Raw genomic sequence first — 24607 nt, forward strand, 5'->3', positions numbered from 1 at the left:
GCCAGGAATGGGAGTGAAATCCATTTCAAAAGGACAAGAAAAACAGCCTGCAGGATAGGTAGAACTGTTTCTATCAGGGAGTTTGCAGATTATTCTAGTTCTTAGAGAGAAAAGCAGGTCCCTTACATGAGTGCTATTGTACACTAGTGTTGTGTGACAGCCCAGGTTAGAAGCAGCATTAAGAGTGTTTCTGCAAGTGCTAAAGCCCCTCTTGCTGGAAACAGCCAAATCCTGAGAGATGCTGAGTGCCCTCCCAGTTTGGGCTCATGGCAAGAGACAGCAAGGGCACTTTGTGTCTCACAGGCAAACTGCCCCACTGAATTCTAGATCCCCTGAAACAGTTTGATTTTCAGCAATAAAAGAAAAGAAGAGAGAAAACAATTCCTCAGCTCACATCATCTCCGTGCAATTAATTTAATCAACAATTTTTTATTTATGTTACAAAAAAAGTTTCAGTCCACCAGGAAAAGGGTGAAATTTGACTAAAGTTACATCAGAGCTTTTCAAGCAGAGTGCGTATCCCTACTGGGATTCAGGACGTCTGTAACTCCTGCATAAACATTTCCAGACTCCTTGGGATTTTGCTGTTGTTCCTTTCATTTTCATTTGTTTTATCCCACTCTAAGCCAAATGCAATGACCCACACGTTAAATACACATTTAGAATACAACTACAACGTCTGATGGCTTTATCAGTGCAGGAACTGGAATAAAATATTTACATGGAATGTTGAGCTCCATTTACAGAGACAGCGTTTCGAATTACAGACTTCGTCATCTCTTCAGTAAATGATCACACTGACAAGAAATTTAACAACTGGACATCCCTTTCCCAACCCTTTCATAAATAGATGAAGTTTCACTAATTTCTTTTGTCCTTAAACAAGACAGCTATAGTCCCTTTAGAGATTGCCATGAAACATGGGTTCCTCTTTGAATGCCACCGATGAGACAATCTGAAGTCAGCACGTTCCTCTCCACAGCCTGTACTTACAAGACATATTCACAACACAACACACAGGTGTTACTTGGTCTTTACAGCTGTACTAATTTCCTGCATATCAGTAGTAAATGAAGAAAAATACTAAATTATCCATATTAAAAAATACATCATCTAATATACATTTGATTACACTGCCACAACACATTTTAAAATGAGGTTTCCACCTGTGTCTGACCAGTGACAAGGATATTTTTTTTACAGTGAGGTCTACACCACTAATAAGTTTTGGAGTGGAGACAAAATATCTGTTCTGCTACCAAAAATATCACTGTGTAGTAAACAATTAAAAAAAACCCCAATCTCTTGCAAGTGCTTCCCAGATCTCCAAGGCATCCTCACCAACTGTTTGCAAATTTCCGAGGGGACAACTGTTCTAAAGGATACCAAAACCACTTGAAATCGATTTAAAGGGGGGGAGAAAAAGGTTACTCTCTGCTTTGTTGCTATTCATATCACTTTGCCACTGATTTTGCAGATGAATCCCAAAGACTTTGAAGTTATATACATAGTAACTCACTTTCCCCCTGTTTAAATTAATATTCCCATGAGTTTTCTTTGTTGTGCCATAAAGCATGCATGAAAAGAGTTTCAACCCATGCATGCTCCCAGCATTAAGCCACTGAATGCATCTCCCTTTCCATGACTCTGTAAGTGCAAAGGAATCCTAACATCACTCTGGACAGGTAAGACAAGGTTCACACCTAGAAAAGTAAAAACACTTATCTCGATACATAATTAAACTATGATGTCTTCCTCATAAAAAATGTTGGTCACTTTTGCCCATTTCAGTTCTCTCAAGCACTTAAGGAGCAATAATTTCCAAGTGCTGATGTTCTCTTTATGGGAGCAGTTATGCTTAAAACCATCAAGGTGCTGATCTCCAGTATTAATTAGGATCTTCTGCAAACTCTCCATTAAAAAAGCTTACCTTGGAAATACACAGATGAATGATGATAAAGAGGCGTTTGGCCGTTTTGCTACACTAGTATTAGCTCACTTTGTGGAGCAGAGTAAGACTTCAGTTTAATCTGACAGTTCTACCCCAAAATCGTGGGCAGGAGGATTGAAGACACAGGAAAACAAGACCAGTTCCAAGTGCAAGAAGAGTGTACCTGCTGCTCAGGTAGAGTAAGAAAGCCCTCTTACCAAGAAAACAGCCATCAAGTAATGCCTAACCATGCCCCATGCTTTGATGCTGAACACAGCTTGTTCTGTCTGTTTAAAATGTTGTTAGGAATGTAGCCAGCTGACAGGAACCCAGAAGGTCTCAGTCTCCAACCTGTCAAAAGTCGTTTTCAGCTCGCTGTAAGCTGTCGCAAGGTCATCGTTGACTATCACCTTATCAAAGAGGTGGCCATACTGGCTCTCCATCACGTGGGCAGATTTAATCATTTCTTGAAAATCTTCTTCCTAGTAAGACCAGGGCAAGGTGTAGTCAGACCAGAGCAACATCACAGCACTCGTTCTGTGGTAAACGCAAAGCCGCTTGCTTAGTTCTCATCTCATCAGGAGACAGAGACTGTGCTTTTCATTAAAAAGTAACTGCAGGAGTCACCTTGATAAGTGATCTCAGAGAGCATTCTCACAAGCAGACTTTGCTCAACAAGCAATTCTTTCATCTCTTCCCTTGCAGTGACACAACTGGTCACTGTGTGGTAATTACAGAGATGTTTTCTGGTAGCTGTACCAGTGGAAAATGTTTCTGGCTGTTTACTTTGATGAGACACTCAAAGTTTCATTACTTTAAGTCTCAGCTTGCTGTCAGCATGTGATAGATTACAGTGCAGGGGTGATCCAGGGATCACCTTTGTGTCCAGGGTAAACTACTGCAACAAAACTTTTAACAACTCTCCTGTCTCTAACTCTACTTACTGTAAAGGGTTTTGCCGTTCCCTTATCATCTTTACTTGAAATAATCTTGGCATTTTTTCTGGTCTCTCTCAAACGGTCAAGCGCTGGAGGCTTTATAAATATAACAAATGGTTTGAATTCGTAAGTCCGTAAGTGTTTCACTGTCTGGGAAGAGGAAAGGTTTTAATTAATTAATTTCACACAATGGAATTTACCATAATAAAAGAAACTCCCCACTGACCAACATAAACCCATAAAGCACTCCTAGAAAGCTATCTGTCATTTACTGTCACCCTGCTCTGCTGATTGACATGGATTCATGTAAGGAGAATTTTCATGGGAAAGATAAGCAAATCATTTCTCCAAGGGTGACCACTTCTCTTGATTTCTACATGGCTTGCTGGAAGACTCCAGTAGCACAGCAAAGGCTGGGCTGTGCACACCAGTGCCACCAGCAGCAGTAGGATGAAGGAGAGCAGAGGGTATTGAGAAGAGAAGGAAAAGTGCAGCACACTTTATTGAGAATGACACTCTCGGTACCGATGAAAAACAGTGGACAAAGCTGTCTGGGGCACTTGGTCACAACACGGCAATGATTTTTCCCTTCAGAGCTGTTTATCCACCACATAACTCCCTGCTCTTCACTCTGAGTCAGTTGAGTGGTATGGAGTTAAGAGGTAATCCTGTGATTCTGATTGCTGCACAGGGTGAAGCAGGGACGGCCAGCAGCTTTCTGCCCTTTTCACACTGTCAAGACCCACAGGAAATGCTATGTCAGACAGTGGGATCCCAGGATGGCTCACGAGCCTGGATCTCTAGGAAATGTCTGGTTTCACTGGAAAACAGCTGTGGTAGACACACTAGACAGCCCCAGGAGCCCTTGCCCAGCTCCCCTCCTCCCCTCGTGTGGGGTCTGGCTTCCCTGGCCACTCCTCTGCCAGCACAGCCTCCATGCCCTGCTCTTAGGGCACAACCTCATGTCCAAAACTGCCCCAAAACTGCAGAGATTCAGAAGTCACAGGCTGGCCATGTCTGGAGAAGAAATACTTTGGCTGGGTTAAACAAATTACTCCAGCTTCTGGAACTACTGTGGTTATTAGCAGCATAGGAATTCCCAGTGGAGGTGTTTAGCAAGGTTGAAAGACAAGGTCAGTGAAAGAACAAATGGTTTAGAGTGAAATATTCTTAACAATTATCCAGCCAACACCACATTTAGTGCAGACCTTGACTCGTGTCCACCCTGCATGTAATCCCTTGGTATAAAGAGTTTGGTTACACATGTGGGAGAGAGCTGGTGGACTGGGTGATTGCTCAAAGCCATTCTGAAATTGCCGGTTCAGAGAGAACCTCTAACCCAAACCAGCAGAAAGACGAATGGAAATATAGGAGCATTTTGTAATTAAATCTTTGGTATTATGCTGCAGGATTTCAATTCCCTTAATTGCCAAGTTAAATACTTGCCAACATGTATTGAAGTTTCCTTCCTTCTCCTTTCAGAGAGCCTTGCTGTGATAAAGAGACCCAGCAAGCCCACTCGACTGTCATTCAGGGTGGAATAAAATATACACTTTAAGAACCAGTGTTTTCCCTTGAGTATCAACCTGCATATGTATCAACATACAAGACCCAAAAGATGTGCTTACTTACATGAGGCTGCACATCCAACAGACAAACTTTGTTTTTAGCCAAAACTGATCGCACAGAGTCTAAGCTCGTGCCATAGTAGTTGTTCTTATACTCGCCATACTCAATAAACCTGTGGCAGAAGGTGAAAAAACCTGGAATCATTTTCATTTTCTCCAGAAAACAAAACAAACAAACCAACCTTATCAGTGTGGTTTAAAAGATCTAATTCAGGAGGAAAGGCATTTCACTTTACATGAGAGTTTTCCCATGTTTCATAAAGGAAATGCTGTCAAGTACTTCAGCATGTCAATTTTAAGAAATCTTCTACTTTACCACTTTCAAATCAGTAACACCTGCTTGTATTACAGTTAAAGAGAAAAAAGCACTGTAGTCCAACAGCCCACTAATGTTTTCCATCACCTCCTTTTCTGAACTAATGCAATGTAATAAAACAGTGGATAAGCTAAACAATAGAAACTACTGAAATTTCATTGCACACTACAGAATATCCAAATTCTCTGTCTCAGAAGAGGAGGCGGAGCGACGATGGTGCTAATGGAACCAAGGCGGCTGGTTATGTGCTATAAAAGTGCAAGTGCTAGTTGCCAAGAAAGCAAACCACAGTTTGAAGTTTCAATAAAACCCACAGCTTTGTGTCTAATACACTTTTGCCCTCTGAAACACTGGGGCAGAATTTCAAGCTACAGCATTTTACAGGCTGCTAGAGAACACGATGCTACCACTGTCTTCGTTTTAGTTTAGTTTCTGGAGGGTTTACAGGCAAAGGCTTCACTGTAGATCTCTAAATTCAAAAGCAGAGGAAGTGCCTGGCCTGAAAGAGAGCAGAACTATGCAAACATTGACTCAGGTACGCTTGCAGCACTTCCAGTTCCGCCCTGCTCCCTGCTCCTAGAGCTGCAATGTTTTATTGCCATGATAGATGATGCTCTATTAAAAGAATGCTCCTCACACTGAACAGCTACAATTTCAGTGTCCTGAGGACCTGAAGTACTTGGAAGCTTAAAAACATTTGTGTTTGCACATATTGCCTTTTCTTCTTCTTTTTTTTTTTTTCCTGGGTGTTTTTGCCAGCTTCTTTGAACTGCTTATATATCAAAATGTTATTTTAACACGTCTCCAAATCGCTGCAACTTACATCCACACAGACTTATTATCTAAAATTACAAACAGCCCCATTTTATAACAAAGCCATTGTTTTAACAGTGGTTTCAGTTAAAACCTCTTCAACATACTTGTTATTCTGCACGTCTGTCTCAAACAAGTGCTTGGAAATGAAAATGTATTCGACACCATCACTTTCTTGGCTTCTCCTTGGACGGGTAGTGTCTGCAGTTTCATTAAATGAGGGGGAAAAAAAGAAAAGGAAAAGAAGCACAAAACAACATAATGCAAACCAGCTCAGGAAACAGTGAAAAGCACACCAGCCTTGTGTAATACTCGGCCCAGCAGTTCCCTCACTTCTGATGGGCTTCAGGCTGCTCTGGATCTCGTGAGCAGCACAGAAGCACAGGACAGGACTGAGTTTTAAAAGCATGTAGGAAAAGCAGGAATAAACCTACCGGACAAGTATCGGATCATCAATTTTATTAACTAGTGGAAAAATCCAGTAAAACGAGGACAGCTGAATAATAAAAGGGGCAGCAGTCCATAACAATTACCCAAGCCTCACCACTTGTTAAACTTATTAGCATATGAGACCATAAAGGGAAACAAAGCTCACCAACCTGATTTATAAAATGCTCACTAACAATGCTTGTACCTATGGCATGTGAAGCACGATAATAATAAAATGGGGTGTGAATTTTATGTTTTAGTGCTTTTTCTGGTGATCAAAATGGAATTGCTTTTTCTTTTTGTAGCCTTGTAGTAGCTGCACTTCTTACCATCAAGTGCGAGGTATAAAGTTTGTGCTTATCAATGGAACTTATTTGTGGGGTTGCCACTTGTACTTAACCAACCCATTCAGAAGTCCTATGTAATACAGGCTGTAGGTAACAGCATCACATATTGTCCATCACATACAACCAAACACAACCTGCTTGCAGCAGCACAATCTTAAGTGCCATGTGATAGCACTCCTCCTGGGCTGGCATATAGAGGAACACTTCCAGGAGGAGAACCCCAGTTCTCCCTCCAAGTCCTGACTTACTGAATTTCAGGGAGAGGGATTACTTTACATGTTTATTTCAAATCATAACCACAAATTTGGAAGAGAAAATGGAGAAGGCAGCTTGATGAATACTGGCAATATTTAGAGACATATTTTTGGGCAAATGATTGCATGTGCTTCAATGTGTTAAATATTTGGAACATCTGGCTTTTTGTTGTTGTTTTCAATACCCAGCTGAAGCAAATATGTGTAAATGCAATTGTTTGCCAAAACCAAATGTAATTATTTTTCTATCTAATTCATTCATATATGTATAGAATAGATTCATTCATTTATTTATAGAATATCTGCAGTTGCAACAAACCTGTGACAAACCCACCACACAATATCTCCCATACTCAGAATGCTGGACCCCTATTTTTTGAAGAATCCCTACAAGAGGCGCAAGTGTAAAGCAAATCAAGAAATGAAAGCCTAAAACTGTGAAGTTCTTCACATTACAGAAAATCCAATAGAGTGTTGTAGAACTTAATACAGCACAATGCTGTTCAATGTTACAGAAAATCAAGTGGGGGGAAAAAAAATCCCCAAATCAACTTTTCTAAAGCTAATCAAAGAGATTTAATTAATTTATTTACAGGATTAAACTGTTTATCATCAGTCTTCATTTTTCAGCCAGTCTAAAGTACACAGGCCACTTTGCTGAAAGCAAGCATTGCTAACAGAGCATGTTTCACTGCTTTACAGCCAAATCCAGGGTGTTCTTCAGCTGAGTTTCATTTACTAAACCTCACTGACATCAATCATGTTAAACTCGTGCTACAAGTCTACTGCAGTGCCTCTGAGCCAAAAGCTCCTATCACTTTAATCAATGCTATTTAAAATACAACTGCAGCAGCACTTTTCAAAATTAGAAAAGTTATTTGGATGCCAAGCAGGCATTTAAAGACATTTGGAAGTGCCTTAAGGTAATGCAATAATAAAGGATAATAATGAACACATAGCTTTAGGAGAAGAGAAGTGTGATTTTACTTACGTGGCACTGTCACCCCGTAGTGCTGGGTGTCACTGATCAGCAATTTCCGTTTCAGTTCATTCAGTCCAACTCCAACAGGACCTGGAAGGAAAAAAAAAAACAACAACCAAATTTGTGCTGTTTCCCAGAAGCCAGTTCTCTCTTGTCTTCAGGTCTAAGTGCTCTCTGAGATAAGGCTACACAGCAGAGAGCTGTAACATATACTGGCTCTCAATCAGTCATTTGGAAATGCCCGCGGTTCCAGCCTCTCCTAGAACACAGAGCCCTGACAAATTTCAGGGGCTGCAGCTGGCAGTTACTCTGCTCTGACTTTATTACTGAAGGAAAATCAGTGAAAAAGTTGACAGCAAAGCTCACTTTCTCTTCTACAGCGATTACTCTCAATACCTGCCTATCTCTATCCTCAGCTCTAGTGCAGTCCCCTGAGCTCTAGACTGTGGCTCTTCAGCACAGAATCTGGCTATGCATTTTGCCAGAATATCCCAGACAAGAAGACTGCAGCTGGCATGCACAAAGTTCTCCCCAAATCATGTGCACTCCATGTGTCAGCATGGCCTTTTTCTCACTCCCTCCAGCAGTCTGCACCAGACTCCCCTGAGGAGCACTGCTCTCACCTTCTCCCTCCACCCAGGGAGCACTGCTCCTTCCAGCCTTCCAAGTTGCAGGCAGCAATACTGCCTGGCCACTGGCTGACTGTAGCTGTCACCACCCACCTGGCTTGACTGGGTCAAAGTATCATTGCCCAGTGAGAGTAAGAAAGAGCAACACTCTCCAGATCCTAACCCATTTAGGATATTTGGGTTTCTTTGTTGCTGATTTTGTTTTAAGCTATGCTTGTCTCCTGCATGCTGTCTGAACTGGTCCAAAGCAAATGTTTCCTTCTTCACACAGCTCCCAAAGAGAGACCACTCTTGGAAAGACAATGGCAGGAAGAAAAAAAGACTTCATGGAATTTTTGTGACCCATCTCCTCCACCTCCACTTGAGCACTGCTGTCTCAGAAGCTCACTGCACAGACATTCCTCTTGGCTTTTGGGTTGTCCCTAGTTCAGCCATTTTTCAGCAGTGCTTTAGGTCTCAGTGAGGGCACTCTGTCCTGTGAGGTCTTAGGCTCCATGGACCATCACTGCCTGCCCCCAGGGCTGGGCTTCAGGCTGCCTGGTCTCTTTCATGGTGGGGCCATGAGAAGAGAGCTCAGCTCTGCATGCTCATGTGATTGTGATGATGCAGTGGCTTCACTTCCAGAGATCCAAGTCAACAGCCGAACACAGAGGACAGTGAGTCATTGGAAACACATCCCAAATAGTACAGGGATAACACGTGTGGTTTTAAGGAAGAATTCTGTCCCTTCTAGTAAAAGTGACACATCTATTCATGCAGAGCTTCTTAACAGAGACCTTTAGACATTAGAAATATAAAACCTAATAAACATTTTAATGAAGTAGTGATATATTGGTTAATCACTAATGAGAGACTGGTGCTTCAGCACTTTCAGGTGCCTACTTGTGAAAATTGCTATCTGTCCTGTCTGGTGTTAGAAACACACAATGATGAAAAGCAAATACTTGCTACTTTGCTGCTACCCCCAGACTGTGGTCCCTCTGTAAAACCCTAGAGTTTTCTGCATTTATAATTTTTATATGTTTACATAAGTCAAACACATAACTACGTTTCAAGCCACATCTCTGACCTGCCTGTAAATTAGTCCATCAGTATGTATAAATGTTTACTTAATATGGTGCACAGCAGCCTCTACTGGTGCATGTCTGCAGAGGAGAGCAACATGTTATGGAGATAATGGCATTGCTTTTGTAAAAACCATCCTTTGAAAATAGTTTAGCTATTTAAAGCACAGAGAGGTTTTAAAACCTCTAATTAATTAAAATTCACACTACAGCCTAGCAAAGTAGAATGAAACAAGTAGATTTTGTTTTTTTAATCATAGCATTGCTTTGCAGCAAAACATCTTTCCCATCAAATCTACACAAATACAATTTCCTCAATCTACATGCTGTCAAATCAATAATATGCTTTTAGCTCTGTTTATATATAAAGAATCTAGGCTTTGCTACCTGTGACAGATGTTCTGGAAACTTAGATCAAATGTCTTTCCAGATCATAACCCAACTGCTGCTCTCTTTCCCCTTCCAGATTACCATTTAAAAATAATCTTTGAGTTGAACTGCTGGGAGGTGTGGATTCTTCTTTTTCAGTGCTGTCTTTCCAGAGTTCTCAGAACCATAGCACATGGGTGCTGAAAGTCAATTTCCAATTAGCAACACCACTCAGCGTGCTCATTTCCACACCACAGTGTAATGTACACTTCTATTCTGAACTGTCTTTTCATTTTGATGAAGCATGGAAAGATGCCAGTTTCGAACAAATATGAATCTGGACACAAGAAACCTTCCTGGGTACATCTCTGGTCCTTTCTTCCACCACTGCCTGCTTAAGGAAGGTGCATCACCATGATGACTGCAGCACCTGAAAGGCTTTGCATGCCTCTGGTGAGAACACTGCAGGCTCACCTCAGTGTGCATCCTGGGGGAAGCATGCTCGTGGTTTGGCAGTGCTGACCTTGCTTTGTCTTAGCGCTGCCCTTCAGATAGCCCTGACTGAGAGAACACTGTTTCATGTAAACTTACAGCACGTGGCACATCTCTTCTGACCCTTAGGAAAGAAAATTTGTGCTAGTCTGGCCTTCACAATTTCTGAAGCAGGGCCTTTGTGAGCAGGACTCTAGAGATTTTCAAAATGCACCTGGATGTGTTCCTGTGCAGCCTGCCCTACGTGATCCTGCTTTGAGAAGGGGGTTGGACTCAATGATCTCCAGAGGTCCCTTCAAACTCCTAACATTCTGAGATTCTGTGACTCTTCCCTCATTAATGGAAATGTGTGGTTTCCAGGCACGCAGGATCTGTGGTTTTGTGATCATCAATATTCAGCTGTGCCCTGGCCCAGCCCCAGCTGTTTGCTCAGGCAGGAGGGTCTTGAGAACAGGTCTTACGAGGAGCAGCTGAGGAAGCTGGGGTGGTTTAATCTGAAAAAACAGGAGGCTGAGGAGAGGCCTTCTCCCACTCTACAACTCCCTGAAATCACAGCTGATAGGACAAGAGGAAATGGCATTGAGTTTGACTAGGGAGGTTTTGGTTAGACATTAGGGAAAACTTCTGCACCAAAAGGGTTATCAAAGACTGGAACAGGCTGCTCAGGGAAGTGGTTGAATCACCATCCCTGGAGGGATTTAAAAGCTGTCTAGACATGGTGCTTAAGGATATGGTGAAGTAGTGACCCTGGTAGAGTTAGATAATGGCTGGACTTGATGATCTTAGAGGTCTTTTCCAACTGTGGTGATTCTATGAAATGAAAATTCTAGTGTCCAAATAATATGTTTCATATTAAAATATTCTGTGTTTGCCTGACAGGGCTGCAAGGTATCACACTTAGCATGCAGGCAATATTTGTGACAGAAGACTTCAAGGATTTGTTGGCAGCCTGGGAACAGTAAATTACCAGAACACAACTGGTGACATCATTTTGGATAGTTTTGTTTTTAGCAGACATATTCACAACACCTAAAACTACAGCAGAAGCTTCAGTATCATTACTGCTTCAAATGACCTGCTATTTTAGCCCCAAGGATGTGGGGGACTTAATTCATGAGTCTACATCTGCAGACGAAGTAAAACCTTGACAAACTAATACATCTAGCTGAACCTGAGACCAGTATATCTCACACTGCAGGGTGCTAAAAAATACTGTGTGTGCAATCTGCATTCTGTAAATTAGGCTGGACCTATCGAAAAGGAAGCCAAAAGAAATTTCCATTCCAAAGTTGTCAAAGAGCAAAACAAAACTTAAAAACCTAATAAAAATCTTCCAACAGTAAATGAGACTTCTAGGCTCAGCATAGCACAACAGACATTTAGTGCGCCCACCAATTACAGCTATGAATTAATTATCTGTTCCTGTGTTTCTTAGTACTAATATCAAAATGACATTTGACTGATCACATTGAATGCTACCACTCAATTTAAGGACATTGAGACTCTTGAATGTGTCCAGAGAAGGGCAGTGCGGCTGGTGAGAGGCCTCGAGCACAAGCCCTATGATGAGAGGCTGAAGGAGTTGGAATTGATTAGCCTGGAGAAGAGGAGGCTCAGGGGAGACCTTATTGCTGTCTACAACTACCTGAAGGGTGGTTGTAGCCAGGAGGAGGTTGGTGTCTTCTCCCAGGCAACCAGCACCAGAACAAGAGGACACAGTTTTAAGCTGCACCAGGGGAAGTTTAGGCTGGAGGTGAGGAGAAAGTTCTTCTCAGAGAGAGTTGTTAGCTATTGGAATGTGCTGCCCAGGGAGGTGGTGGAGTCACCATCCCTGGAGGTGTTCAAGAGGGGATTGGACGTGGCACTTGGTGCCATGGTCTAGTAGTCATGAGGTCTTAGGTGACAGGTTGGACTTGATCTTTGAGGTCTTTTCCAACCTTGTTGATTCTATGATTCTATTCTATACTGGCACACAAAAAGTTTTTGCAATGAGTTTGCTTCTCCCCTACCTGCATTGCTTAGCTCTGCTGGTTCATCCACATTTTGCCCAAGACATTATTATGGTATTGGCCAGACGTAAGCTGCTCTTAATATCCAGAGAACAACATTAGAATTATTGAACTCTGCATTAAATTTCTGAACTGCTTTTGTTACTGAATAAGCACACTTTCTTCATTTGATTTCTTACAGCAAAAATCAAATGAAATCTCCACGTATTCCTCAGATCAGACATATGCAATTTGTTATAAAAAGTCCAGTTATCACACTTTTGCACTGCACTCTGTTGATGGAACTGTAAAGTCAACTCAACCATGTTATTACTTGTTGTATATAGCCCACAATCTCACAGTCATCACACTAGTAGGTGGCTGAATTTTAGTGCTGGAGAGTGACAAAACTGTTTCTTAAAAACTAAATTTAATGTTCCCTTGGATATGAGTGATATAAAAACACAGCAACTCAACAGTTCATAACAGCCCCTGATAGAGGGTCGTATTTCTTTGCTCTGCTGCTTTCAGAATGGAGGAAATTTTCCTAATGAAGCATCAGCCTATGTGCTACTGGTAAGGGAAAAATAAGTAATGAGACGTTTTGTACTGGTAGGAATGGGTCCTCATTACTCACTGGTATTCTGGGGGCTATGGCAGTGACAGACTACAGAACAGAAAGCTGACTAAAGATGGCATCTTGAGTATTCTGCAGCTGTTCTTGGCCAACAGAAGTATACCTCCTGGGCATCTTTTTGTTTACTTGTCTGTTTATTCATTCTAACACGGTAGATGGTTTTGTTTCTTTCCACTTGTGTTCTGCTTGACCTGTGAGGAGAGGCTCAGGGAATTGGGCTTGTCTAGCTTGGAGATGTCTTCAGGGGGACCACCAGCACCCTTCTGGCACCCACTGAGAAGATGCAGGTGCAAGGTGGGAAGACAGGTTCCCAAAGTTGTTGCCATCAATCTGCTCTGAATTCAGTTTTAATCCTTCTGAGTGGGAGGCTGAACCAGGTAACATCCCACAATCCTATCCAATCTAAGTGATTCTGTGGTAAGCATTGTGCTAAACAGCTGTCCTCTGTTTGACCAGGGGGAAAAAATAAAGGAAGCAACTTACCCACCAAAACTACAAGCCTGTATTTGTCACTAGGCTGCCGTCTGTATTTTGCAACTTCTTCATAGGTTGGGATATCTGCTGTGTCATACTGATCACTCTTCTTGCACTCATACATGGATTTGTTTGTTTTTTTGTCTTTTCTGCTAAGACGGAAGCTTCTTCTAAAACCAGCTGCAATAAGAACAGGGTTTTTTCAAAGGGAGAAAAGCAACCTTCTCAAAACATTTGACAACAGTCTCTTCCAAACATTCCAGGATTGGTGCATGGATTAAAAAAAGAAGTATTTATATGTTTAACAAGCCAGGCCATTAGAATATTTCCCACAAACTACATCAGGTGGCTGTTTAAACTGCAAAATGAAGATTAGAAATGCAGTCATAACAGTTGCAGCACAGACTGTACAACATAATTACTGAAAGTTGTTAGCATATTGAAATAACTAGACTGTCTTGTACATTAGTGCATATACACAAGGAAATTCATGCAGTCTAGACACTCATATCACACTTAAATGTCTCTTAAATCACTGTGGCACACAGACATCTAATATGACATATGACAGAAATACCTGAAAGGGTTAATGAAAACTAATCCTTGAACAATTTTTGTGCGCTTAGCTCCACGATGAGAGTATAAAGTGCTCCAAACCTTCCCCAAAGTTGTTTAAAAGTAAAACCAAACACTGTTAGTTAAATTCCCAAACACTCTGAAACATCTTAGCCAATACAGTGCCCATATCACAGATATGTTAGCATAAGACTGAAAGTTAATATTCCTGTTAAATTTGCGCTTGCAATTGCATCAACAGTCTGACATCTCCACCGCTTATTGAGAAGACTGGAAATGTCACACATCTTGTCAGTACACTCTGAGGATATCTTCATAGGCATTTTCAGGCAGAACACCACAAGAAACCTTCTACCATCTATGCTAAAAAGAAATTAATTCTTCTGTTAATGATGACCTTAATGATGACCTTACAGTTTTCAATTACATCTTTTACACAGCATGATATTAGATTTTGCTGGTATCTTTATGGCACCACTAGAAGGAATTACAAGAAGGTCCCAGAAGGAACTACATGAAGGATGACAAGAAAAGGACTACAAAGCTGAGCTCATGATTTGGAGGCAATACAGTAAAACACGAACTACTTTTCAAATACTTGAAAAATCCCAGCACCTTTGCCCAGAACATTTCACTGGGCAGTAAACATACCTAAACTTGTGGTGACCCCAAATTTTTCAACAATAGGATTTCATAAACTTGTAGTAGCAGTGATGTTTAGATTTTCGTGAAGTAATTGTATTACTGTTTTTTTCTTCAATGGCACTAGCTGGCAGGACAAGGGCAGTGATTCTCCCGCTCTACTCTGCTTGGGTGAGACCACACCTGCAGCACAAGAGGACATGGAACTGCTGTAGTGGGTCCAGAGGAGGCCACAAAGATACCAGGGAGCTGAAGCACCTCCCCTACGGGGACAGGCTAAGAGCTGGGAGAAAAGGCAGCTCTGGGGTGACCTTAGAGCAGCCTTCCAATACCTTAAGGGGGCCTACAAGAAAGCCAGAGAGGGAACTTTTCACAAGGGCTTGTAGTGATAGGATGAGAGGGAATGGATTTAAGCTTGAGGAGGGGAGATTCAGACTGGAGATCAAGAAGAAATTCTTTACAGTGAGGGTGGTGAGACAGTGGAACAGGTTGCCCAGGCAAGTTGTGGATGCCTCCTTCCTGGAGATGTTCAAGGCTAGGCTGGACAGAGCCTTCAGCAACCTGGGCTAGTGGAAGGTGACCCTGCCCATGGTAGGAGCGTTGGAACTAGATGATCTTTAAGGTCCCTTCAAACTCACAACATTTTATGATTCTATGAATCTATGAATTCAAAGGCTCAGTTCTGCACATATTTAGAACCAGATCTGACACGAAATCCTACAAGACTTGGTTAATAGTCTTAGTCTTTTGCACACAGAGCTTCACTCTGCAGAATCTGGATGACAGAGGATGCTAACCAAGATATTTTACTGATGTGTCCCCTGTGGGAATCTGCAACACATGCATACACACAAAGAGGGAAGAAAAACTCCTTTGAGAATACAGTGATGTTGAGCTGTTCATATTCAAAATATGAATAAATACAATGAAAAATCAATGAAAAGGAAAAGAGCCAACATCCACAGAAAAGGCTGATGGCATTTTTAATGGCTACGCTATTGTATAGGCTGAGAAGGACATGGGCTGGTATAAAAAAAGGGGCCAACATTTTTAAAATACAGTAAAATCACTACTGCAAACCAAACCAAATACTGATATGCAATAGAAAGCCAAAATGTCTATAAAATTATTCCAAGTAAAGTCCTATAAGGAACAAAAGGAAAAAGCACTGCTTGCCCAGACTCTTGATAGTATAAACCTTGGTGAATATGAAAGAAGCTGCAGGCTCTACTGCCTGTGCAATATAGATATCAGCAGAGATTAACCTGAGCTGCCAAGCCTGTAGGCTGTAAAGTAGAAGGGGAACATTCTGTCACTAAAGCATCATAAAATTCTGAACATTGAAGAGCTTTCACCAGCTCATTGGTTTCAGCTACAGGACTAAAAGCTTACTGAACATGCAAACCCATAAACTACTGCTGGAATGTAACAGATTTGGTAAAATAAAAACCTCTGGAAAGAAAATATGAAGAACAAATGTTCTCAGACTACAGATGTCTCCAAACCTCAACATGAAATAAAAAGGCAATACTGATAAACTTAATTAAGGTCCAACAACAATCCAAGAAAAACATCTCTAAGAATTAAAAAAACCCACCACCAATGTACATTTGCTCATCTCACAACAGCATCCTTCTGTTTATAAAGAGAAATCTACTTGGACCTCACACAGAAATCCAGCTGAAAACAAACAATGCAAGAACCTCTCTTAAAATATTTTAAAGGGATTCCAATGTAAAAATGGATGGAGAGCCACAAAGATGATCAGAGGGCTGGAGCATCTCTCCTACAAAGACAGGCTGAGACAGTGTGGAAAAGAGAAGACACTGGGGAGACCTTAGAGCTGTATCTGAGTATCTGCAGGGGACCTACAGGAAGGCTGTGGAGGGACTGTTTAGAAGGACCTGTGGTGACAGAATGAGGGGCAATGGTTTGAACTCGGGCAGAGTAGATTTAGGTTGGACATCAGGAGGAAGTTCTTCACCATGAGGGTGGTGAAATACTGGAAGAGGTTGCCTGGGGAGGTGCTGGAGGCCCCATCCCTGGAGACATTCAAGGTCAGGCTTGATTGGGCTCTAGCAGCCTGGTCTAATTGGAGGTGTCCCTGATCACTGCAGGGGAGCTGGACAAGATGACCTTCAAGGGTCCATTCCAAGCTAATGCATCCTGTGAATTTATGATTCTATTCTAGGAAAAACTGTGTGTAATTATATTTAATTATCTAATTCTAAAGAAGTGAACAAAGATTGTGACACGTGTTGTGCAAATTAAAACCCAAATATATGCACAAAAGTAGAAAATTCCATGTCTCAAATTCAGAGGAATGACACTAACAGGAAATATTATCATTGAAATTCACCTATGACTCGTAAATTCACCTGTAAGGCTCCAGAATGCTACAAAGCACTTACACGTGCTTTTGTTCATATTCATTCATTAAAACAAGTGCTTAATTATGTGCTTAAATCTGTGTATACTCTTCACTGCATTTAATCTAATTTTACATCATTTAGATTCTGTTTAGATCCTGTTTAATTGTAAATGCATTTCTGAGTACTTTTTCTACTTATATTACTGACAAAAGTAAGTTTGTTGCTGCGGTCATTCTCTAGGTTTGAATGAATACCATATTTTTACCTGGCTATTTCTGGATTATTTCCCACACACACACACACAAATGCTAGGATTTGTTATTCTGGCTCATATACCAAGTAGGTCTATTGTTACACAGGAACTGCACAAACACAGAGCAGACTTCTTACTCTCCTCACTTCTGGACTGATTCCCAGCTTGCACATTTAGACAGGGTTAATAAAAATTTAGATTATGTCTGGATTTTTAAGACAAAATTGAGAATAGTAAACAGATGATATTCATCTATATTTACTGTATGTTCATAAAGATTCAAGTAATGTAACTAGAATTTAAGCTTGGCAAAGGAAAACTCCTAATGTTCTCCCCGGCAATTCCTCAGGAAATTACTGCAGAATCATACCATACTACACTGGAACTTGAAATATTAGAATTTGGTGAAAAATCATGAAATTTATCTGAGTCACTTTAGAGGGCAACATTCAAAATTAATACTAGCATAACCGTGGATATGAATGATCTGAGCCCATATGCAGACACTCAGCCTTCTGAAACCTCTCTCTTCTGCTGCTCTTGACCATCTCATGTATGTTTAAAGCACAGCCCCTTTCAGAGAGAGTCAGATGTTCACAGAATATCCTGGATCACGGACTGAAATGTCAGCAAATAGAGAGCCCTAAATACATAATGAGCCAGCTGGATGTGGCGCCATTCACTACCACTCTCCGGGCTCAGCCCTCCAGCCGGTTCTTAACCCAGCACAGAGTGCTGTTGTCCAACCCATGGGCTGACAGCTTGGCCAGGAGTTTGCTGTGGGGGATGGTGTCAAAGGCCTTGCTGAGGTCCAGACAGACTACATCCACAGCCTGCCCCACATCCACCACGCAGTCACCGGATCATAGAAGGAGATCAGGTTGGTGAGGCAAGACCTGCCCTTCCTAAATCCATGTTGGCTGGGCCTGATCCCTTGGCTGTCCTGATGGCTGCCCCTTGCCCCCAGGATGATCTGCTCCATAATCTTTCCTGGCACTGAGGTCAGGCTGACAGGCCTGTAGTTTGCAGGTTCATCCATCTGGCCCTTCTTGTGGATGGGCATCAGACTGGCCAGTTTCCAGTTGTCTGGGACCTCTCCGATGAGCCAGGCAGTGGCATTTGTCCATCCTGGGAGGTTATTCCCCAGAAGCTTGTTCCTTGATAAAATACAACTGAAAAATAATTCAGGAGAGAAGGAATCCTAAATGTGACTTAGTAGAATTGACCTCCTAATGGTTTGTGAATCCAGGTGACCCTGCAGCATGAGGCACTGTGAATTACAGATAGCTGTGTCCTCTTACCATACGCAGAGGAATGATGACGTCAACTTTCAGAACCCACCTGCTTGATCTTCAGATAGGATATTTAATGAACCATTCTAAGTGAAGAGCTCCAAGGAATCTCTACATTCTAAACCAAATAGTTAATTATTTGCAACCAATGAATGTACTTGTGTTCTTACCCCCAAACTGGTCCTAACCTTAGAGAAGACTGTTTCTCCCTATTATGTCTTCTGGCTCTCCACTCCAACATTCCACTTCCAATAGCAAAGATCCAGCATGAGAAGACTGAAGGTACCATCTCTGAACTGATGGCAGCACTATATCATGCGGAAGTCTTCCAGAGACCAACCGCTACCTGCACTGTAGAGTCATTCTCCAATATTTTTGTAAAGTTTTGACCAAGCAAACTACCCCCCATCTTTCTGTTCTTTGCATCAGGGAAAACAACAGCTTATTCCTTAGAATATCTTCCTAGATTGGCCAAGTCCTTCTGGTAACCATAGACCAAAATGTGTTACTGAAAGGATTACAGCACCAAGAAAAGGTGGACTCTGTTTTGCCACCTTCAATTTTAAATAAAGCAGCAGCTGACTAAGATGTGATTGACAAACCATGACAGTCTCACCCTGAGAATTCATGCAATCTGTGTTTTGCAGACAGAAAGAAAAAAATTTGAGGGGGGGAATTGTCTTTTCTCTTTCAAAGAGATGAAACTGATAGAGAAAATGCAGTTCATCTGGAATCACACCCTAAGTGCCATTTCACAAACATATTTCAATCTCAATGTAATTACAACTCAACATTAGTTTAGTTGATTAACTAACAAGGGTAAGAAGCCTATGTTCAGCACGATCAGATGACCACTAGTTCCACAAAGGCATGATGAAATTATACCACACGAAGGTTTTGGAAACACGTTAAAGTTCTTTCAGTTCTATGGTTAGTGTGCTCCTGATGTAGTTTATACACCACATTCGAAACCAGTGTTGAGCAATATGAAAACCATTCCTAATTTGCAGCACTGATCTAGGGTGTTTCAGTGAGCCCCGTGGCTTGGATGTACTAAACCACTTTGACAAGTTCCTTCCCATTCCTCTTGTAGTAGGAGGATGAAAGCCTTGGGAAAAGGGCTGGTTGCCACACAATCTCCTCCAGCCAGCCTTCAGCTGGCAGGAATTCTGGACAGTTTCAACTAAAATATTTTTACATAGCTTTTAAAATGGCACAAATTAAAAACTTGAAACATATCATGGAACATTCACCTTTTTTAAATGTTACTTTTGTTTGAAATTTGGAATGTTGAAGCTGAAGCCAACGGACTCCTTCCCCTCCTCTTCCTCCCTCCCCGCAATGATACATGGAGCTCAGGCTAGCTTTAAAGCTAAATTTAAGTTGTTGAGTTGTTATGACTTATTTTATTCTGCAATGTGGAAAAAAAGAAGCGGTGCCTGCAAACTTCCTTGTATTCTCATTGAATCCTCCCCAAATTGTTAGACAGACATGTACAAAGAAAGAAAGTATAAGCAAAACTTGGATAAAACCTTGGCAGTGCGTCTTCAAAGACTTACTCAAACTTTGCACGATACAGGAAACCTTTTGTTTCACTAAACACATTGCTGACTTAATGTACTTTAAAAGTCAATATTGTTTTCCCAAATTTATATACTTTTTTTTTTTTTCCACTTAAAAGTCAAACCAGTATTTTAGTAGCTTGTTTCACCAGATAAAGGCGTACACTAGATAAATCCTTTATGTCAAATCCAATGAGCCATTTTCAAAACCTGAATATTCATGCTTTCCTCATGCAGAGTAAGGACATTTGTATGCAGATTACCCCCAAAAGCAAAGTGGACACAGTAGTTCCAGGGAAAAGAAGCTGAAAGAAAGGAAGAAATTGTCTTTTGTAACCAATTGCTCACCTAGATAGGATCCACTGTTGTAACCAGCACATTCAGCATCTTCTGGACGAAGGGTAAAAGCATACAGAATAAGAGCCAAGAAATAAAGCAGAATAGTTAGAAGCCCAGCAAAAAAATACAGAAGAAACTACTTAAAAGATGACAACTGTACCAAGCATGGCATTGAAAAGCTTTCCATAAGCCATTGTCTTAAAAACATAAAACAACATTGATTGTTTTATATTTTAGCTGGAGATATTCTGGAATTTTGCAGCATGCACACTGATCCTTTCACCTTTAGCAAGCAAAGCTGTGATGACAGCAAACATTCTAAAAAACTCTAACAAGGTATTATTCACACTCTATCAGTTAGTAGAAAATACAATGCCACTTAAAAGAAAGCAAAATGTTTTTGATGTAAACCAAGCTCTTTTTTTTTTCTTTTTCTTTGTTTTGGTAAATTATCCATTATCAGACTGTAGCTTTAAGTTTTGGCTCACTGGATTAGACAGAAAGGTTTTTGATCAAAAACACATCCTCTCATTTGATGTAAAATAGCTATAATGTGTATTTTTACATGCCAGAGGCCCTTTGATCAAAAATATGAACTGCAATTTCTAATGCCTTTATAAACACAGGCCTCTTAAGTTAAAAAACCCAAGAAATAGAAGAGATCAGCTGCTATTACTTTAACATATGCTGCAAGAGTAACGGTAACCGGCTACACTCGGAGGGAAAAGACTAAAAGTGATACTACATGGATGAACTTTCTACCATCTCAGAGAAATGCTTTGTTAGTATTGATTAGAAATGCAAGACCTCTCATGGTCACGTCATTAAGTCAGAACCATCCCCGCAGCCCAGCCCGCCCCAGTTTTGCTAACTGCATTCTGTGATACTACTTTCCTGTACAGGGAAGTTCAAGAGAGAAAAAGCAGTTTAAAGCAATAGTTGGAATTATTGATCTTTACATTAAGCAACAAGGAATAATCTGGTATTTTTATCTACTTGAAAGATGATTCGATGTATTTGGTGGCAATATAAAAGCATTCTATGTATTACATCTCTTAGAAATGCTGGACTATGTTCAATTTAATTCTAAACACATGTTCTCTAAATAAAATCATTGGGCTATGCAGGGAAACTTTTGTACATGTACCTTCAATTTCCTCTGAGAAGCACAAAGGAAAAATAGGAAAGGAAATCATTAAACAGAGTGAAAACATAACTTAGGAAAGCAAAGTTAAAGTGAAGAAGAAAAAATGCACCTACCACACTCAATCGCTTCCTCATCTTAGAACAGCCAAAAAAGCAAAGTATTATTGTTTAATACTTCATAAACAGGGGAAAAAAGTCACTTTGTAAGCTACTCTAAAACCCCCTTACAGGACCAATGTAACAGCACCAAGTTTAATTCACATTTAATTACACTGTTAGAAAATAACCTAAAAAGACATTGAAATATTCTGTGCACTTGAGATTTCCTACTGTTTCTCCCACTATTTATTTGGGAGCAATGACCTTACCCAGTTGTCATGGAAAAATCACTTTGGTATTAAAGGCAAAGTTTGTTAATTCCATTTAATTAGTCTTAACCCAGAATTTCTAAGAATCAGTACCATGAACACCAACTCAGTACTTTTCTGCACTTACAGTAATGGTTGCTGCTCCCCTTGGAGATGGGGTTTTTTTGAAAGGCTTTTTGTTGCTGTTGGGTTTTTTGTTTGTTTGTTTTGTGGGCATTTTTTTTTTTCATGTCTACAATTGTAGCTGGGAAAACGCTGAAAGAATTTATATGCTCTTGCCATTTTTTCTCTATTACCCTAATTGCCTCTATTATCCTAACATAACAGATTTACTTAAGACCTTCTGCTTGCCTATATAAGTCAGTAGGTTTCTGCCTCCTTGATAGTGGAAAACGTATTTTTTACAATCACCTTTGGTATTTCATAGAAAGGCAAGAAAACATAATCACAGAATGCCAAGGTCCAACCTTTCCAGGTGATAGTGTATTTGGAATGAGATGGCTCAGCACTCTGTCAAGCTGACTCCTAAAACTGCGCAGTGTAGCAGAATTCATTGCTTCCCTTGGGAGATGATTCCAATGTCCAGCTGTTCTCATAGGGAAAAATTTTCTTCTGGAGTCCAATGTGAATCTCCCCAGCAGAAATTTGTGCCCATCACCCCTTGTCTTTTCCATGTGACTCCTTGCAAAAAAAAAGGAGTCTCCATCTTCCTGGTAGCCACCCTTCATGTACTGGTACATGGTAAAATGGTCCCTGTGAAGCCTTCTCTTCTCAAGGCAGAGCAAACCCAGTTCTGCCAGCCTTTCTGCATACGAATAATATATACTAAGATCTAGATTTATAGAGAGATTTTACAATCTACATCTCATTCACATTTCCTTTGGAATCTGGATAAATATATCTCAGATAGAAATAGTTCAAAGAGTTGCTATGAATACAAAGAAATTACTCAAGAGATATTTAGAACCTTTCTGGTGTACCAAACAAAGGCTAGCTCCAAAAATTCCTGCCTATTCAACTGCATGGAAGAGCTTTTCCCATTTCATGTCATGAAATGGATAGAAGTCTGTTTTGCTTTGCAGAATCAATTTGCAGAATCAACAATACTGTTTGGCAGAATTGTTTCTTGGTGCCTTTTTTTCTTGCTTGCAGAAGCATTAAAATATTGATTTGGAAGATTTCTCTTAACCCTGCTTAAGGTTTATTTCTACACTTGAGGTGATCAAAGTTTAGAAGGTTGGAAACCTCTCTAAGCTGGTTGACCACATTTGGTGCCTTGAAAGTATGACGACAGTTTTGTGAGTTGAGACTGAAAGTGTTGGATCCTTTCTCCTCTCCTGACCTTAAAAGTTCACGGTTCTTGAAGTGACGAATGCCCTAAAGCTGGACCTAGGATGCCAGGCTGGCTTCCAGGTACTATTTCTTTCCTCTTCTCTGTGCTGAGAGACCTCTTACACTTCATGGCATGTCTGACTGTCTGACAAGTTTCTCTGCATTTCTATTTCCATGACTTTCAGTAGGCCACTCATGCTAGAAATAAATCAAAGACATCAACATTCCCAAGTGAGCCACCTGATCCCAGAGAGCACAGGCCAAAATGTCAACAAGCTGAGCATTAATAGTGAAATAAATTGAGGAGTTCTGAACTTTTTGTGTGTTGTTAAAAATCTTCATTCTTAAATACTGCTCTTGGCTTTCTTGAGGTACTCCTAAGGCTGAAGATAACAGCTTAAAATCAAAAGATGTGGGAAATCTGTGGGTCTTTGTAACTTAATTCATCTATGAAAGAGTCATCGACATGTAGCTTCCAACTTGAACTTTACCAGGAATTTTACCAGGGCTTTTGCCTGTCCCCAGTAAAGCCAGAAGGTATTTGCCAGGAAACTTTGTACTATGATTCACCACTAATACAGCTGTGTGTGTTTGAAGGAGTTGTGCCCATGCAGCAGATACATTCCTGAAGTTCTCAAGTTTAGAGACATGGAAAATTGGTGTAGATTTCAGGTTAATATAGTTTCACTAAACTGAAGTGGGGTGAGAAAGGAACTAGTGTTTGTCTGGAAGGAACAAATAGGAGACTAAAAGATGACATAGAATAAGGAGGAGGAAATTGTATGGGAAGTGGGGAGAAAAAAAAGCAGAGACAAAAAAAAAACAAAACACAAAAAGAAGATCAGTTAAATGTAGTGTGATAAGAAGGGACAGGAAAGTACAAAGAAAATAGTCATGGAACAGGTTTATGAAACAACAGCAAAGCAGAACCAAGACATAAATGGGGAAAAAAAGAAATAGGAAACACAAGCACAATGGAAGCTTAGGAAGTAGGAGTTTTTATTCATTGTAGAAAGATTTCAGCAGAGCCAATATGCAACAATGCAAACCAGTATCACACACACTGTATTTTTATATTTCTTTTAGCTGAAATATATTAAAACTTGGGTTTGGGGGCCTCATCTAAATCATATTCCTTATGCAGTTCAAAACCAGTGCCACTCCAGGAACTTCCTCAAGTCTTTGGAACAGTCCAGCACCAGATAAAAAGTTTAAGCTTTTGCTGACTTTCCCTCAATAATATTTCCATCAAAGAAAATTGCTGAAATATTTCTCAATCTAAAATTAGACCCAGCAGCTCTGTTCTCTTTCCTTAGAAGTTATCCTTTAACTTCTGCTTCACTCTAGTAAGCAAGTGCATTACAGTGAATATATTCAACACTCCTGAAGTTTTACTGCTGAACAGCCCCACACAGCAATCAACATCTATACTCTT

The 24607-nt window shown here is 40.6% G+C and overlaps 1 protein-coding gene across 1 annotated transcript in view; it reads right to left on the minus strand.

Annotated features, from left to right (window-relative positions):
- Positions 1 to 370: 370 nt before the first annotated feature.
- MPP7 (MAGUK p55 scaffold protein 7) overlaps positions 371 to 24607 on the minus strand; it is a 140307-nt gene continuing 116070 nt past the window's right edge. Inside the window, exons 12-17 of the mRNA XM_054171197.1 lie at positions 13300 to 13470; positions 7647 to 7727; positions 5733 to 5826; positions 4501 to 4609; positions 2875 to 3018; positions 371 to 2412 (exon numbers count right to left, since the gene is read on the minus strand). Of these exons, the coding sequence (XP_054027172.1) occupies positions 2233 to 2412; positions 2875 to 3018; positions 4501 to 4609; positions 5733 to 5826; positions 7647 to 7727; positions 13300 to 13470 (779 nt within the window). The 3' untranslated portion in view covers positions 371 to 2232. The remainder of the gene's footprint in view (positions 2413 to 2874; positions 3019 to 4500; positions 4610 to 5732; positions 5827 to 7646; positions 7728 to 13299; positions 13471 to 24607) is intronic.

The sequence above is a fragment of the Dryobates pubescens genome, chromosome 21 (genome assembly GCF_014839835.1).
Source record: "Dryobates pubescens isolate bDryPub1 chromosome 21, bDryPub1.pri, whole genome shotgun sequence".
Taxonomy (NCBI): Eukaryota; Metazoa; Chordata; class Aves; order Piciformes; family Picidae; genus Dryobates; species Dryobates pubescens.